At 35.0% G+C, this 18,502-nt stretch overlaps 1 protein-coding gene across 1 annotated transcript in view; it reads right to left on the reverse strand.

Annotated features, from left to right (window-relative positions):
- The window catches only part of LRRC72 (leucine rich repeat containing 72), a gene marked incomplete at both ends in the record, with an annotated part of 55,326 nt that overhangs the window by 15,469 nt on the left and 21,355 nt on the right, over positions 1–18,502 (reverse strand). Inside the window, 2 exons of the mRNA XM_081283289.1 lie at positions 1,492–1,602; positions 2,751–2,832. Of these exons, the coding sequence (XP_081139415.1) occupies positions 1,492–1,602; positions 2,751–2,832 (193 nt within the window). The remainder of the gene's footprint in view (positions 1–1,491; positions 1,603–2,750; positions 2,833–18,502) is intronic.

Consider the following 18,502-nt stretch of genomic DNA (forward strand, 5'->3'; position numbering starts at 1 on the left):
TCTAGACTACATGAGACTTCTTCATTTATTATATTGTTTACATAATATACAATAAAACAATTTTTACTTTTGTTGTTGCTTCAAAATAACATTAATGGCAGGAAGTGTTTTACAGAATTATCTCAATGTTTCAAGCAATCCTGAGAGGTAGCTGTTAGCCCGTTTTTATAGAAAAACGATGATAGGTAAGAGTTCCTGATCTAGTATAACTAGTCTTTTAATCATAGAAGCATTTGTTCAGCATAGAAGGGCAAAATAAATATGCAGGCCATTGGCAAATACAAGTCTCTCACAGAATCTCAGAAGGCTGTGAAAAACTCCCAACAGTAGGTGGCTTTGTGTTTCCAAAACAATCCTGGAATCACCATGAGCTTGGTGTGATTTTGTGATTTTAATATTTGGATTTGAAGAATCTACCTGTAAGCACATGAATCATTTCTCCTCAGTACAGCTGACGTTACTGATAGAATGAAAATACACGGAGACTTTCCTAACTATGTGTTGACCTGAGCAGAACCTTCTCCATCAACACTAGTTTACACATATTCAAAACACTGACACAGGCAATTCTCAAAAAATGAATAGGAAACAATAGAAGAAAACATCTATTTCATAACAAATGAAGCATAACATGTGAAGAGATCTTCAAATTCTAAAGTCTGAAAACCTACTCATTGACCTGAGGGTCTTTACTGTGGGCCCTTAGACTCGCTTGTCCTATATTTCAGTTGTATACATTTCTATTAACCCTCAAGAACGTAAGTGTATTGAGAGTAGGAACTGCTTATGATTCATATTTTTAATCTATTTCCAGACAGACTTCTTCATTATTGAGGCCAATTCCTTATTGGATGTGATTCAGTAAATGTAAATGATGTTTGCTCATCACTCAATTGAAAACTTAAAAGCTTACTCTTTTTCTTTGCTCTTTATTACTTTATTCATATACTTCACCTACAACACAATTAATCTATTTAAAATATACTATTCAGTCATTTTCAGTAGATTCCATGACTGGTGCAACTTATCACTTTAGGCAATTTAGAATATTTTATTAACCCCAAAGAGACCCCCACAACGCACCCCTTACTCCTTACCTATCATCGTCCAATTCTCTCAGTTCCCCAGCCCGAAGTGAACACTAATTACTTAAAAACAGTTACCTCTCAGTATTGCTGTATTTAGAGATGTGTCTGTGTAGAATATGTTAAAACTTACTTTTGAGATAAAACGAAAAACAGATTTAAACATGTAAATCATCTTTTGTTATTTTTGCCATTTTTGTTTGACATGGTGTATTGTTTACATAGATAATTCTTTTCTACCTGTTTCTCTTTCAAAAGCATGCCTTGAAAAAGAAGAAAATATAGTCATCTAAGTATTTTAGTTAGAAGCAATCCTCCTCTAAGGAATTTTAAACTTCAAAAGTGGAAAAATGTCTTGGGCTATTGCCATTTTCATTTGTGACCATATAAAAGTACAAATTGTTACTTAGGGTCTTCAGGTTCAGCATTCCCTTTAATTCCTTCACTGTGTCATCAATTTTTGTTAACTCATTGTGATGCAGAAGGAGGATATGCAATGAAGGCAGATAGTGCAGGCCTAAAAAAAATGAACAAGATTTGCAGCATTTTTAAATTTATTATTTATTTTTAAATTGATAAATGAAAACAAACATTCAAGATGGCTAATTAGACATGCTAACTAAACAAAAGATATTATAGCTGGTAAAAGAGGAATGCCTATTAATGATATTGTAAATCATTGTTAAACCTACAAGCAAAGCAAATGAATTCAAATAGTTCTTTGAATTGTGATGTAGAAATATCTTTCCACTACTACTGCTTTACTGGGTTTTCTGTAACAGTGATTTTTGCTTGTTTGAATTTGGACAGGTAATTTGCTTTCTTCCCTTTGTTTTTGTAGGGCGTGTGTGGATGCATGTGCATGAATGTTACTTAGATTTATAATGCCAGTCAAGGGAATAACTACTCATCCAATTCAATTTCTTCTTCCAAATTGAAAAGTACTTTTATACAACAGAAAAACCACATATCCGTATCATTTTTATTTTTCCTAAATTATACATTTTCCCACATTTTTAGACATAAATGCAAGTGAGTTGAGTGTGTATCATAGTCCCATCATAGTTTAATTGACAACATTTTCTTTCTTAATGGTACATGAAATTATGGTAAGTATCAAAAATTTATGACACTTTGATTCCATCATTTATGGTATTAAAGAGAAGTGTTTTGTTCGGTACTTCTTCATATTTCATGATCATGGCACCTCATATACTTTTAAATCTGTCTTGACATTGTTAGCTTAGAGATTGTTGCACTTATAAAATTAACTTGGAGTGGAAACAGGAATATGGCTGATAAAAATCATATCCAGTAAAAACTTTTAAGACTATAATATTTTAATATTTATTAGTGCTCTCAAATATTGTTAAAATTTGTTTCCACAATATTTAGTTTGTGTCCAACTGTGCAGTAGAGTGGCAAGTTTCCTATGTTAAAAAGAGATTTTTTTAAAAGATCAATTAAGACACATGACAATATTAAGTTAGAAAAGCAATCTAACAGCACATTTCTTGAAATGTAATAAGAACATTTAAAAATAAACTGTCACATCTTTTTAAGAGAATTATTAAAACAAATCTTTGCACATCATTAATGGTTATCATAGTTGAAAATTATTACTTAATTGAAAACCTATTCAATCAAAGAAAATTTAAGACATACCTACTATCTCAAATATTGCATTGTTGTTTAGATATAGTTCCGTCAGACAGTGGTTTCTAGTTAAAAATGCTATCCCATGGAGCTGAAAATAAAAGAAAATAATAGATTTTTCTATAATAATGGTAGATATGTATTCATAATCATAATAAGACAATAGAAATGCAGCCTTTGCAGCAATTATTAATTATCTGTGGCCTTTGGGACTGGGTTGTGAATTGTATCTGGATTGCCATTGAGGACCAAGTGAGGGAAAGTATAATGTTAACTTAACTTAAAATCAACTTCTCTTTCCACACTTGATCAAATTCCATTGCCTGTCTTCGTCAACCTCTATAATCTGGCCTCATCCTTTTGCTCTGGCAATGTTTCTCTTACTTCTGCTCCATGTAGTTTCATGAGATTTGGCTTGATGCGTCCATTAATTCACCATCTATTATTATTATAAGCCAAGTATTCTCTCTTCAGATAACGCTGCTGGCATTTCTACATCTGTAGGAGGCACAATTTCCCTTTGCAGGCATGTCCTTGTTCCTGGAACATTTCTGATTATTTTTAAGGATCAGCACCAGCCCAGCAAGACATAGGAAACCCTACATGAGTGAGTTGTCACAGTACATTTTCACAACTTCAGAGATTTTCTAAAACCAACCTTTGGCCTCCTTGCTTGACTTTTTTTCTATTTTGACCCACATTTGTTCTTCTCTAAATTTGTACCTGCTCCAGCACTTTGAGTTGTAGCTCTTGAATAATGGTCCAATTCTGAACCCTCTTTGCCCTACTCTGCAAACCATCTTTTCTTCCCAGTCTCAATATCTTTCTGGTATGCAGATCTCTCAGTTTAGCTGAGAACTGTGTAATCTGAATGGACACAGGAGGCAACTCTGCCCATCAGGTCTGACGCTAACAACTTAGCCAGCCACTGGTCACAACTAGAGGACAAGGCACAACGTAATCCTGTTCTGTTACTTTGCAGCTCATCGTTTCTCACAAGGGCCTCTCCTGACAAACGCTGTGTTCACGAACCTCAATTTTCTTGACCACTTCAACATTTATTTGATTTGTACAATTAATCACTCATTCACTGATGTTTTGTGTCTCCCTTAAGGAAAGGAATCATATTTCCCCAGTAGCTTATATTTTCCACTCTCTGCTCTCCAAGCCATATGGAGAAGTTGCATTCTTACTTTTCAGATTTGATTTAAAATTCAGTGTGTATGAGTTAGAAATAAATGCTCTTTTGAAATAAGTACTCTCTTGAAAATTCCCCAAATGAACCAGGAAGTACTATATACATGATAGAAGATATTCAATGCTAAAATGTATTTCAGAAATCCTCTGTTAGCCTGCAAGAAGAACCCCATTTAAAAACATTGACTCTATAATCTTTTTTTTTATCTGTTATCTTTTTTTTTAAATTTTTTTAATTTAAACATTACAAAGCTCATGATATATCATCTTTCATACATTTGACTCAATTGGGTTATGAACTCCCATTTTTACCCCAAATACAAATTGCAGAATCACATCGGTTACACACTCACATTTTTACATAATGGCATATTAGTGACTGTTGTATTCTGCTACCTTTCCTATCCCCTACTATCCCCCCCTCCCCTCCCCACCCATCATCTCTCTCTACCTCATCTGCTGTTGTTCAATTCTCTCCCTTGTTTCCCCCCGCTTTCCCCTCACATCCTCTTCTATGTAATTTTGTGTAACATTGAGGGTCTCCTACCATTTCCATATGCTTTCCCTTCTCTCTCCCTTTCTCTCCCCCCACTCGTCTTTGTTTAATGTTAATCTTTTCCTCATGCTCTTCCTCCCTGTTCTGTTCTTAGTTGCTCTCTTTATATCAAAGAAGACATTTGGCATTTGTTTTTTAAGGATTGGCTAGCTTCACTTAGCATAATCTACTCTAATGCCATCCATTTCCCTGCAAATTCTTTGATTTTGTCATTTTTTATTGCTGCGTAGTACTCCATTGTGTATAGATGCCACATTTTTTTTTTATCCATTCATCTATTGAAGGGCATCTAGGTTGGTTCCACAGTCTAGCTATTGTGAATTGTGCCGCTATGATCATTGATGTCCAGTATCCCTATAGTACGCTCTTTTAAGATCCTCAGGGAATAGTCCGAGGAGGGCGATAGCTGGGTCAAATGGTGGATCCATTCCCAGCTTTCCCAGGTATCTCCATACTGCTTTCCAAATTGGCCTTACCAATTTGCAGTCCCACCAGCAGTGTACAATTGTACCCTTTTCCCCACATCCTCGCCAACACTTATTGTTGTTTGACTTCATAATGGCTGCCAATCTTACTGGAGTGAGATGGTATCTTAGGGTGGTTTTGATTTGCATTTCTCTGACTGCTAGAGATGGTGAGCATTTTTTCATGTACTTGTTGATTGATTGTATGTCCTCCTCTGTGAAGTGTCTGTTCAGGTCCTTGGCCCATTTGTTGATTGGGTTATTTGTTATCTTATTGCTTAATTTTTTGAGTTCTTTGTATATTCTGGATATTAGGGCTCTATCTGAAGTGTGAGGAGTAAAAATTTGTTCCCAGGATGTAGGCTCTCTATTCACCTCTCTTATTGTTTCTCTTGCTGGGAAAAAACTTTTTAGTTTAAGTAAGTCCCATTTATTTATTCTTGTTATTAACTCTTGGGCTATGGGCGTCCTATCAAGGAATTTGGAGCCCGACCCCACAATATGTAGATCGGAGCCAACTTTTTCTTCTATCAGACACAGTGTCTCTGATTTGATATCTAGCTCCTTGATCCATTTTGAGTTAACTTTTGTGCATGGCAAGAGAAAGGGATTCAGTTTCATTTTGTTGCATATGGATTTCCAATTTTCCCAGCACCATTTGTTGAAGATGCTATCCTTCCTCCATTGCATGCTTTTAGCCCCTTTATCAAATATAAGAAAGTTGTAATTTTGTGGATTGGTTTCTGTGTCCTCTATTCTGTACCATTGGTCCACCTGCCTGTTTTGGTACCAGTACCACTATTGCTTTGTAGTACAGTTTGAACTCTGGTATCGCTATACCTCCAGATTCACACTTCCTGCTTAGAATTGCTTTTGCTATTCTGGGTCTTTTGTTTTTCCATATGAATTTCATGATTGCTTTATCTATTTCTACAAGAAATGCCGTTGGGATTTTAATTGGCATCACATTAAACCTGTAGAGAACTTTGGGTAGTATCGCCATTTTGATGATGTTAGTTCTGCCTATCCATGAACAGGGTACATTTTTCCATCTTCTAAGATCTTCTTCTATCTCTCTCTTTAGGGTTCTGTAGTTTTCATTGTATAAATCTTTCACGTCTTTTGTTAGGTTGATTCCCAAGTATCTTATTTTCTTTGAGGATATTGTGAATGGAGTGGTTTTCCTCATTTCCATTTCAGAAGTTTTGTTGCTGATATACAGGAATGCCTTTGATTTATGCATGTTGATTTTATATCCTGCCACTTTGCTGAATTCATTTATTAACTCTAGCAGTTTCTTTGTAGACCCTTTTGGGTAAATTCTCAATAAAATCCTGGCGAATCGAATACAAAAGCATATCAAAAAAATTGTACACCATGATCTAGTAGGATTCATCCCTGGGATGCAAGGCTGGTTCAATATACGGAAATCAATAAATACTATTCACCACATCAATAGACTTAAAGACAAGAACCATATGATCATCTCGATAGATGCAGAAAAAGCATTTGACAAAGTACAGCATCCCTTTATGTTCAAAACACTAGAAAAACTAGGGATAACAGGAACTTACCTCAACATTGTAAAAGCTATATATGCTAAACCTCAGGCTAGCATCATCCTAAATGGAGAAAAACTGAAGGCATTCCCTCTAAAATCTGGAACGACAGGGATGCCCTCTATCACCACTTCTATTCAATTTAGTTCTTGAAACACTAGCCAGAGCAATTAGACAGACAAAAAAAATTAAAGGCATAAAAATAGGAAAAGAAGAACTTAAATTATTGATATTTGCGGATGACATGACTCTATAATCTTTATAAAATTTTCCTCATTTTGTTTGAATTAGATGAGACATGTCTCATCTATAGTCTTAGAGGAGGGCAGGTATATTCTAAGAGCAGCAGGTAAGTTAAGTATTATATCTTTGCTACTTAAAAAAGGATCTAACAGGGAGAAGCTTCTCATGCAATAGTTATTAATCAAGTATTAAGTCCATATATATATATATGATCTTGACCATAAATCTGTTTTTCTAAAGCTATAGACCTATTATTATTCAATGGAATTGTTTTATCATTTGAGGAGTAGATTGAGTTAAATAGATGTCAACCCATGTGACAGTGAGAATTTATTAGAAAATTTATTCATATCCTTCTCATATTTCAGAAAAACCATTTTGGGTTGTAACCAAAGTTTGAAAACTAGTTTCTTTGGTGAGTTTTCATTTCTTTTTATATTGGTAACATGCACAAATTGTGATGCTATGAAAAGGTTTGTGTACCATTCATCTCATCACTTCCAGACTCAACACCACAAAATTATGTCAGCACTCATTCCGCAGAACCACCCATGATTTCACCACCGTTTTCAGTAAGGCATGAGAGGACCTGTGTTTCTCCAAGGCAGGGAAACTGTTCACAGCAGGAGGGGAAGAGTCCCAGGAGGCTTCTAGGCCCGTTCAGCTTTTCCTACTTCCTTTCACCTGTGCCTGGCTCTAATCATCACCACACTTGACATCAACGTAGGAAAAGAACACCAGTGGAAATCATCACCTCTTTCTCTCTCCTTGACTATTCATCTGCTGACCACACATGAATGGAACGTTGCTAGTTAGTTGAGACTAATTTCTCTTGCATTGCTCATTAGCACAGAACACTAACAAATGTGACTGTTTCATCTTGATTATAAAATTGTAGTTCTTCCATTGACATCCTTGGATCATGACCACTGGAATATTAAGATTCCACTCTTTGTTAATGTGAGGTGGATGAGAGGAAGTAGAATGAGAAGAAACAAAGATCGTAAGGACCTTTGAGGGCTATTAAAATATTTGGTGCAGAAGAGTGGTATTGCTCAATTTCACTAAAGTGAAAAAAATGGCAGGGTAGAAGGTAGGGAAGACAGAATAGTAGCTACAATGGCAAGAGACAAAACAGGAAAGTGTTACTCTAATTTATGAAAGCTGGTGGTGGCCCAAAGTAGAGTAATGGCAGTAGAAAAAGAACAACTTAGAGGAAATTGAGAGATTGTTTTAAGGTAGAATTCACAGAAATTAATACATATGGAAATTTAGCAAATTCATTAGTCAGAGACAGGAATTAGAAGACATACTAATTGTCCTGATACTCAAGCTAGTATTAAATAAAATGTTACTATGCTTATTCATTGAAAAAATATGATTCATTCTAAAGATTTCCAAAAAACCTTATATTTAATGTAACAGTTCATAAGTTATAATATCTTAATTCAAAGTTTGGCTGATGGCAAGTGCTCCCTAAATGATAGCTATTATTACTTATTTTTAACCATTACTATTATTTTTATACAGGTACATACACTTGCATTTAATGTGAAGCACTTACAGGAAACCACTGAGGTGTACTACCAAGGAAAAATATATACCAGCAAGAATTGAAAATGAAGAAGGCATAGTTTAGAGCACAGTTCTCAACCTCTCCCACTTACAGTACTCTGAACCACAAAATTCTTGGATTTGGGGACATGGGGCAGTCCTGAGCATTGCAACATGTTTAGCAGCATCTCTAGCCTCCACCCACTAGGTGCCAGTAGCACACACACTCCAGCTGTGATAATCCAAACTTTCTAGATAATATGAAACACCCCTTAGGAAAGGATCATATTATTTATTTTATGCTACTTACTCCATCTCCAGTTTACCTAGGAGGAAACTGAAGCTCAGAGAAGTTAAACAAATTTCTCAAGATCCATGGATCATAAGTAGGAGAACAAGGATGAAAATCCAAGTCTGACTTTCAAAGCATCAATTGGCATATTTTTTCATCATAATTCGGCTTCTTTATTTGGGGTGAGGACTTTTATATAAGTCATCTATAAGTTATTAATTTGAGATTAGATCAAGTACTAGGAAATATTTTATAAATAAATTTATTTCTAGTATTTCAGCAATAACCCCCAAACGTATCTATATTGCACACAGAAATATTTGACCTGAAATGTAAAGAAAAAAAAGGGAAATATAATGATCTTGGCTATATATATTTAATCTTCACTATAAACACATGAGGTAGAGTACTATTTATATTTTACTTTAAGATTTTAAAACTAAGACATGGAAAGGCTAAATAACTTGCCCAAGATTATACAGTCAGTATTTGATGAACCTGGGGTTTGACTCAGGCTCTGGAGTCCCTGTTGGAAACTACTACAGTTGAGTAACACTAGGGTAGGAAGCTGAGCTATCCAGATCAGTTCATTCTAGACTTAATTTGAGCCACTGGCTGGACTGGCTACATCTACCTGATGCATATCTTAACCTCTCAAATTGTATGGATCCTTTTCAACATTTTTTTCTAAACTGGTCACCCAACTTCAGCATAGCTTTGGGTCCTAAGTACTGTTCTATTCTTTCCCCACTCCACAAGAGAGGTTCTTATTTTTTTTTCCCAGCAAACCTAGATAGATGACTATGGTTACCAATAAATCCAAACTAAAAGAACTACCCAACAATAGTGCTAAGCAACCTCAGATACAAGTAAGGATACTTACTCTTGGCTTTTATTCAAACTTTCCTTTTAGCATTTCTTTTTTTCTCTTGATATTGTCTTTACCTTGACCCTTGTTATTATTTTTTCCTTCTTATTTTATTACCTTACAACATCCCATTTCTTCTAGAGGCAAAATACTATGTAATTCATAAAGATTAAGATATTAGGTATCTCAGGGTATTTTTTTGAAATTAAAGGATTATCATCAATGATTGATTTTCAAGTCAGGTTAAAGACCATGGTTGACCTAAGAAAACTTTTAAATATCACTCAATTTATGCTCTAAAACAACTTCCTAAGATACCAGCTTGTAAAATCAGCTTTAGGGGTTATGTTCATGAAAATAAAGTAGTATCACGGATAAGAAAAATGGCTTCAAAAAGTTTATGCTATTGTGAAACAAGACCACAGATCTTTAGATTTGCGAGAGAATCTCAAAATTGTACATATGATAAAAACTCTTAAAATATGCAAGGAATGCATCTCAACACAATAAAGATAGGATAAACCTGTAGCTAATATAATTCCCAGTGCCGAAAACTAGAGCTTTTCCTCTAAGATCGGGATCAGGACAAGAATACTCAATCTTGCCATTTCTTTGCAAGAAGATGCTAACAAACGTTCTGCCAGTGTAATTAGACAAGAAAAAGAAAGAAAAGGCATTCTAAAAGAAAAGGAAGGAATGAAATTTGTCACTACATGCTAACAGAGAAAAATCTGAAGATTACATACATGTGCACAACTTGCTTAAAACAGATAAATGAATTTTGTAAAGTTCTAGGATACAATATCAGCATACAAAAATTAGTTTAATTTTTACATACTAGTAATCATCTATCCAAAAATAAAATTAGGAAAAGAATTCTATTTATAATAGCAATAATAACCCAAACTACTTAGGTATAAATTTATCCAAAGAGGTAAAAGAACTATATATTAAAAATTTAAAAACACCGATAAAGAAATTGAAAAAAACCCATAAATTTATAGAAAGATTGCATGTTCATGACTTAGAAATTTCTAATTAATACTGTGAAAATGTCCCTACTACTCAAAGCAATTTACATATCCAGTGCAATCCTTCAAAATTCCAGTGCCTTTATTTTTTGTAGCAATAGAAAAAAAATCCTTAAATTTACATGTAACCACAAAAGACCCTGAGTAGACAAAATAATCTTGAGCAAAAAGAACAAAGCTGGAAGCATCTTACTTCCAAATTTGAAAACACATTATATAAAGCAATTGCAATCAACACAGCATGTTACTGGCATAAAAATAGGCATACGGAATAATGGAACAAGGTAGAGAGCCCAGAACTAAACCCACATATTTATGGTCAATTACTTTTTGACAAAGATGCCAAGAACATACATGAGGAAAGGAAGGCTCTCAAGATGTTAGGAAAACTGTGCATATGCAGAAAAATGGGATTGTATCCTTATCTCAGAAATATGCAAAAGTCAATTTGAAATGGATCAAAGACTTAAATATGAGACCTGAAACTACTAGAAGAAAACATTGAGGGAAAAAAATACACAACACTGATTGGGGCAACAACTCTTTGGCTATAACCATGAAAGCAGAGTCAACAAAAGTAAATATAGACAAATGAGAAGAAATCTAACTAAAAAGCTTCTGCACAGCAAAAATAATAATAGACAAAATGAAGAGGCAATCCATGGAATGAGAGAAAATGTATATACACACACACACACATATATATATATATGCATATATATGTATGTATATATGTGCATATATACATATATAGTTTTTGAGTATGATGTATGTATGTATGTACACATACATATATATATAAATTCTATAACAAGGAAACAACTTGATTAAAAAATGGACTTGAACAGACATTTCTCAAAAAAAAAACCCATACAAATAAATGGTCAACAGATACATGTAAAAACACTTATCCATCACTAATCATTAAGGAATTGCCAATTAAAATCATAATGATATATTGTACACATGTCAAAACAGCATTCATCAAAAAAAATAAAGATTAGTATTGATGATGATGTGGAGAAAACAGAAAGGAAATTTTTATATATTTCTGGTGGAAAAATAAACTAGTATAGCCATTATGGAAAATGGTATGGATTAATAAACTAAAAATAGAATCACCATACACTTTATTAATCCCACTTTGGAGTTTATATCCAAAGGAATTAAAATCAGCATGTTAAAGGGATACCTGCATTCCCATGTTCACTGTAGCTCTATTCACAATAGCTAGTATATGGAATCAACCTAAGTGCTCATCAATGGATGAATGGACAAAAAAATAAATGCAGTATATATACACAATGGAATACTAATGAGTCATAAAAAAGAGAGAAATCCTGTCATCTTCTTTATTTTTTTAAATTTTTTGGTACTGGAGATTGAACCAAGGGTTTCCAAGCCACTGAGTCATATCCTCAGCCCTTTTTTGAGTTTTATTTAGAGAGAGGGTCTCACTGAGTTACGTATGGCCAAGCCAAGTTGCTGGAGTTGGCTTTGAACTTATGATGATCCTCCTGCCTCAGCCTCTCATGCCACTGGGATTACAGGTGTGAGCCACTGTGCCCAGCTTCCTGCCATTTTCAACAGTATAGATTAACCTGGAGGACATTATGCTAAGTGAAATGAGCCAGGAAAGGACAAACTCCACATGATCTCACTTGTATGTGGAACCCAAAAAAGTTGAATTTCACAGAAGTACAGAATACAAAGATGGTTATCAGAGGATGGGAGGATAAGGAAGAATAAGAAAGTTTGTTGATCAAAGGGTACAGAGTGTCAACAGACAGGTGAAATAGGTTTTGAGACTTTCACACAGCAAGGTGACTATAGTCAATAGTATTATGTATTTCCAAAATAAGTAAAAGAGTAATTTTAAATCTCTCACCATAAAAAATGGTGAGCAATGTGACAGAAAATTTAATTAGTTCAATGTAATTATTCTATATTGTGTACATATACCCAAACATCACATGTTATAAATTCCCTAAATGTATGTGATTATAATTTTTAATTAAAATAATATTAATAAGAAATCATACACATGTGATTGTATGAGGAAAATGACATTGTTAAATGTATAGATTATATGCATGTATCTAATTTTGTTTCATCCAAAAAGGTATCTAAAATGACAGTAAAGGAATTGTTTTGGAACACATGTTTTAATAAGGACAAAGAAATCAGGAAATGAGACAACAGTAATATAATGTGGGAAGCTGAAAAGTATATGTCAAGTGGCAACAGAATTATCAGAAATAAGAGAATCTAATTCTAAGTCAGAGAATATTACTTAGTGCTAAAAAATAATAAGATCATGGCATTTGCAGGGAAATGGATGGCGTTAGAACAGATTATGCTAAGTGAAGTTATCCAATCCCCAAAAAACAAATGCTGAATGTCTTCTCTGATATAAGGGGGGTGACTCAAAATGGGGAAGAGAGGAAGAGCATAGGAAGATTTCCTCTACATAGGGAAGAGGGATGGGAGGGAAAGGGAGGGAGAAAGGGAATTGCATGGATGGTGGAAGGAGACCCTCATTGTTATACAAAATACATGTATGAAGATGTGAGGGAAAAAAAGAAGAGCGTTACCCTAGATTAGGTAGAGAGAAGTGATGGTGGGGAGGGGATGGGGAGATAGGAAGGGTAGTAGAATGAAACAGACATTATTATTACTGTGTGTATATATGTGAATGCATGACCAAGTGATTCTGCAACCTGTATACTCAGAAAAATGAGAAATTATATCCCATCTGATTCAAATGTATGATATGTCAAAGTCATCCTACAGTCATGTGTAACTAATTAAAACAAATTAAAAAAATAGTAAAAAAAAGAAACAATCTGAAATATACCACAATGTTTTAAAAAGACTCAATTACTAGAAGTAAAAATAAAGAGGAAGGAATTAAATAAGCATTATATCCTTGTCAACACTTGTCTTTTTTGATAATTAGGTATCCTAACAAGTATGAGCTGACTAAAAATATATTGTATGTTATCTTTTCCTTGTTTCAAGAAGAAACTATCCTCTCTAACCTCTTTTCTTTCTCTTTATTTTTACTTTCAGTTATTGAGTCTTTTTAGAACATTGTGGTGTATCTTTCCCTTTGTCAAGAACAGCTGTTTAAGAAGCCTAGAGAATGTTCTCAGACTACTACTAGACAACTGAGCCTTTCTTACCACAGAAAGACTGGAGACTTACTTTATAGATGGAATAATGCATAGTCCCCACTAGGCAGAGTTGAATGTAGAGGGTCTGAAAACAGAAGGATTAGGGGAATGCATGAACACTGAAAGCTGAGAACACTCAGCCCTCTGTCCCCAGGTTGGCTTCCTTTATCCTTGGGCAGAGGATTGAAGATGACTTTTCTGGAGATTTCAAATATCAGGAGAGAGATCCCTGTTTACTAATACCAGGGTTTCCCCCAGATCTGCCCAGTCATTCCACTTTACAATGAATCTCACAGTTGACAAGCTCCAGCCACACATGCTTAATACTTCCCGTTGACATTTTAGACCTCCATCTTAATTGCAACCAGTTAGTCAAGAACATTTCATGAAAAATTCTGACATAGAAAAGGAGATTAAAAGAAATAAATGGAAACCAGATTAATTTAGAAAAAAAATAGATACAATATAAACAGCAACAGCAACATCATCATCATGATTATGCTTGAAAAGATTAGGACATTTTATCCTTGAAACAAGGAAAAGATAACATAAAATATATATTTTAATCAGCTCATACTTGTTAGGATAGCTGTTATCAAAAAAAGATAACTGTTGACAAGAATGTGGAGAAATTGGAACAGTTGCACACTCTTGGTGGGAATGTAAAATGGTTCAGGCACTATGGAAGACATGGGGAAGCTCCTCAAAAATTTAAACATAGAATTACTACATAATCTAGTAACCCCACTTCTGGATATATACCCCAAAGAATTGAAATTAGGGTCCCAAGGAGTTATCTGCATCCATGTTATTTGCAGCATTATTTAAAGTAGCCAAGAGGAGGAAATAACCCAAATGTCTATCAAAAGGAGAAGGGGATGAAGAAAATCGGTTATCTAAATATAATGGAATGTTATTCAGCCTTCAAAAAGAAGGCAATCCTACAGTTTTGACAACTTGGATGGACCTGTGGAAAATTATGTTAAGTAAAATAAGCCATTCCTTCAAGAACAAATACTATACAATTCCTCATAAGTGGAATCTGAACTAGCCAAGGACTGCAGCGAGGCGGGGGAGTCTCAGATATACAAAAGGAATGCATTCTAGAAATCTGCTGTAAAATATGGTATACTTAACAATGTGGTATGCATTTAAAAATTTATTAAGAAGTTGAAGCTGGGTGAGGTGGCACATGCCTGTAATCCCAGCAGGTTGGGAGGCTGATGAGCCAGGAGAATCAGGAGTTCAAAGCCAGCCTCAGCAATGGCGAGGCGCTAAGTAACTCAGTGAGACCCTGTCTCTAAATAAAATACAAAGCAGGGCTTGGATGTGGCTCAGTAGTCAAGTGCTCCTGAATTCAATCCCCGGTACCAAAAAAAAAAAAAAAAAAAAGGAAAGAAAAGAAAAGTAGTTGAATCTTGTGTTCTTACTACAAAAAGAAGCAAACAACAACATACAAAAATGATACTTGGAATATTTTTGAGTGATTGATGTTATCCCCTTGATTGTAGTGAAAGTCTCATGAGTACACATATGTTCAAATTCATCAAGTTGTATACATTAAACACATGCAATTTTTTGTGTATGATTTGTGCTCCAATAAAATTGTTAAAAATATATTCTTTAATAAAACAACATAAAATTGCATAAAGGTAATACAAATACATTTTAATATAAAATATCTTATTATATAAATATAATTGTGCTATACTATTATAAAAGGATAATATAAAAATAAACACAGAAACTAGGCGAGGTGGCACACCCCTTTAAATCCTAGCTGCTCTGGAGGCTGATATAGAAGGATTGTGTCCTCAAAGCCAGACTCAGCAACTTAGCAAGGCCCTAAACAATTTAGCAACATAAAATATAATATAAAAAGGGGCTGGGAGATAGGTGCAGTGGTACACAACTGTAATTCCAGGAGGCTGAGGCAGGAGGATGGCAAGTTCAAAGCCAGCCTCAGCAAAAGTGAGATGCTAAGCAACACAATGAGACCCTGTCTCTAAATAAAATACAAAATAGGGCTGGAGATATGGCTCAGCAGTCAAGTGCCCCTCAGTTCAATCCCTGGTTACTCCACCACCACCACAAAAAAAGTGTGTGGGGGGGTGCTGGGGAATGGCTCGGTGGTTAAGTGCCTCTGGCACAATAAATAAATAAATAAATAAATAAATAAATAAATAAATAAACAAACAAACATACAAATGAATAAAAAAGAGCCCTTGAAAAATAAAAACCTGAAAGGAGATATTAGGAACATATTACATCCTATTAGGAGAGTTGGAAGAGAAAGTTGAGGAACTCTTCCAGAAAGTAGAAGAAAATGACAAAGAAACAAAAATAAATTTTCAAAAACTGAGAATATAAAAGAAAGTTTGAAAATGAGGTCAGTGTTTAACATATACATATAGTTCCAGGAACAGAGAACTATAGACATAGAAGAGGAAGAAATCAATATAATTTAAGCAAATATCTCCAAATTAAAAGACATGAGTTTCCAGATAGAAGTTTTCTCAAACCCAGCACAGTGAATGATAAAGTTAAACCAATGCACATTATTGTGAAATGTCAGAACACTAAGAACAACAGAACACAAGAGCGTGCGCGCGCGCGCACACACACACACACACACACACACACACACCCCAAATTCAAGGATCAGAACTCAGATGGCTTTACATGCCTCAACAGCTACACTGAAAATTAGATGACAAAGGAGAGATGTTTTATTGTCAATGTAGAATTCTATTAGTCAGAGAAGCCAAAATATTGGTTGAAATGTGAGAATTGAAAAAACACAAGTACAAGCATGCAGAATCTTAAAAAATTTATCACCTGCACTTCTGCACTCCTTTCTCAGGAAGACACTGGAGTATGTGCTCTAGGGGGAAAAAAGAAAAACCATGCAGTCTAAGAAACAGGAGAGGAGCCAAGGACACTCCCAGATGAAGGGTGATTGTAGCTGTATATAGTCTCACAGGGCAAGCAGTCCAGAGCGAGTCAGAAGGCCTGGGAAGACTTCAAGAAAATGAAAGTAGGGCTGGGTTTGTGGCTCAGTGGTAGAGTGCTTGCCTAGCATGTACAAGGTCATGGGTTCAATCACCAGCACCAAAGCCAAAACCAAACCAAAACAAAAAAATGTAATTGAATGTATTAAGTAGATGTGGTCAATTAACAGAGTTTAGATTGGTTGGATGGGAATAGCAATTTTAAAATGTATTAGTTTGCTAGGGCTGCCATAATAAATACCACAGAATAGTTGGCTTAAATGGCAGGAAAATTTCCCTTACAGTTCTGGAAGCTGAAAGTCCCTGATCAACGTATTGAAAGAATTGGGTTTCATTCTGGTGTCTCTCCACGTGGCTTGTGGATAACAACCTTCTGGTGCCCTCTCATGATCTTTTCTCTGTATTGTGCACATGGCTAGTATTTCTCTTTCTGTGTCCTAATCTCTTCTTTTTATAGACACTGTCATGTTAGATTAGGCCCATGCTAATTATCCCATTTTAACTTAATTCTTCTCTCACTGCACAATCTCCATACACAGTCAAATTCTGAGGAACCAGAAATAAGGACTTCAATGTCTAAATTTGGTGGGGGGCGGGGGGGGGGACACAATTCAGCCTGTAATGAAAATCAAATAAAAAATAAATCAGACAAATATAAACTCCAGGGAATCTAAGGAAATGCAATAAAGGAAAAGCAGAGTATAATACATGGCTTATTGTTCTGAAAAGCATACTTTGTTATAACAATATAACCAGTGAATATTGATTTAACTCAAATTACAATACAACCACATCAGGAGACTGGGGAATGGAAAGTATGCATGTGTGTGGTAGATGTGGGGATGAGAAAGAACTAGATCGTCATCTTCCTCAATGAGAACAAAATAGCTATTGTGTAAAAGAGAAAACTCAAGAAGTAATAGTAATACTGGCGGGTGATTTAGAGAAATGTTTATAGGTAATAAAATATCACGTAAAGGAATTGAAAGTTGTTGCATCTGAAAGTTATTTCATCTATTGCCAACTTGTAGAACTAGCTAATTCTTTAAACAATTGTTATATGTATAAATAGTTCTGTTGAAAGAAGAAATATATATATATGAGCAGGGAAATAGTATCTCTCTCTCTCATTGTGGATGAACACAATATCTTTATTTTTATGTGGTGTTGAGGATTAAATCCTGTGCCCCAGACATGCGAGGCAGGTGCTCTACCACTGAGCTACAGCCCCAGCCCAGGATCTTAATATTTTATCTTGTGACTACTGTGTGTGAGTTTCTTTGATTAGTACTTCACATAGGCCATCTCATGACAACATTTGAAGTAGTCATGAAGAATAAATATGCTATATTACACAAGTGGAAACAGCTCTAAGAGAGAGGATGTGATTTGCTAAATACTGTTAGCTGGTTAGTGACAGAATATGAGCTGTACCTGAACTTATCATCTATTTACCTAATAACTACTCTCATCCAGGTTCTCTGACAGGAACATAGCAAATGTTGGTGCTATTTCTTTCATTTCAACTTCCTAAACATTACTTAACAAAATTTGGGAGTTACTTGTCACAATTTTTTGGATGCCTAGCATCTAAATCTCCTCTCCATAATTCAAGATATTCGCCATCCAATGAGTGTTGGTAGGAATCAGAACCCGCTCCCCACTGGACAAGGTATTTGTTTTCACAGTCTAGCAGGTAAAGCATACACAGTGCCTAGGCTAAGTCAATCTAATGCATCCACACTGAACTTCAAATCAAGAAATGGTAAGGCAAAGAGGTTGAGACAGTTGCAGTTAATTCTGGTGGTGG

Source organism: Spermophilus citellus (assembly GCF_964194105.1).
Source record: "Spermophilus citellus genome assembly, chromosome: 3".
In the NCBI taxonomy this organism is placed as follows: Eukaryota; Metazoa; Chordata; class Mammalia; order Rodentia; family Sciuridae; genus Spermophilus; species Spermophilus citellus.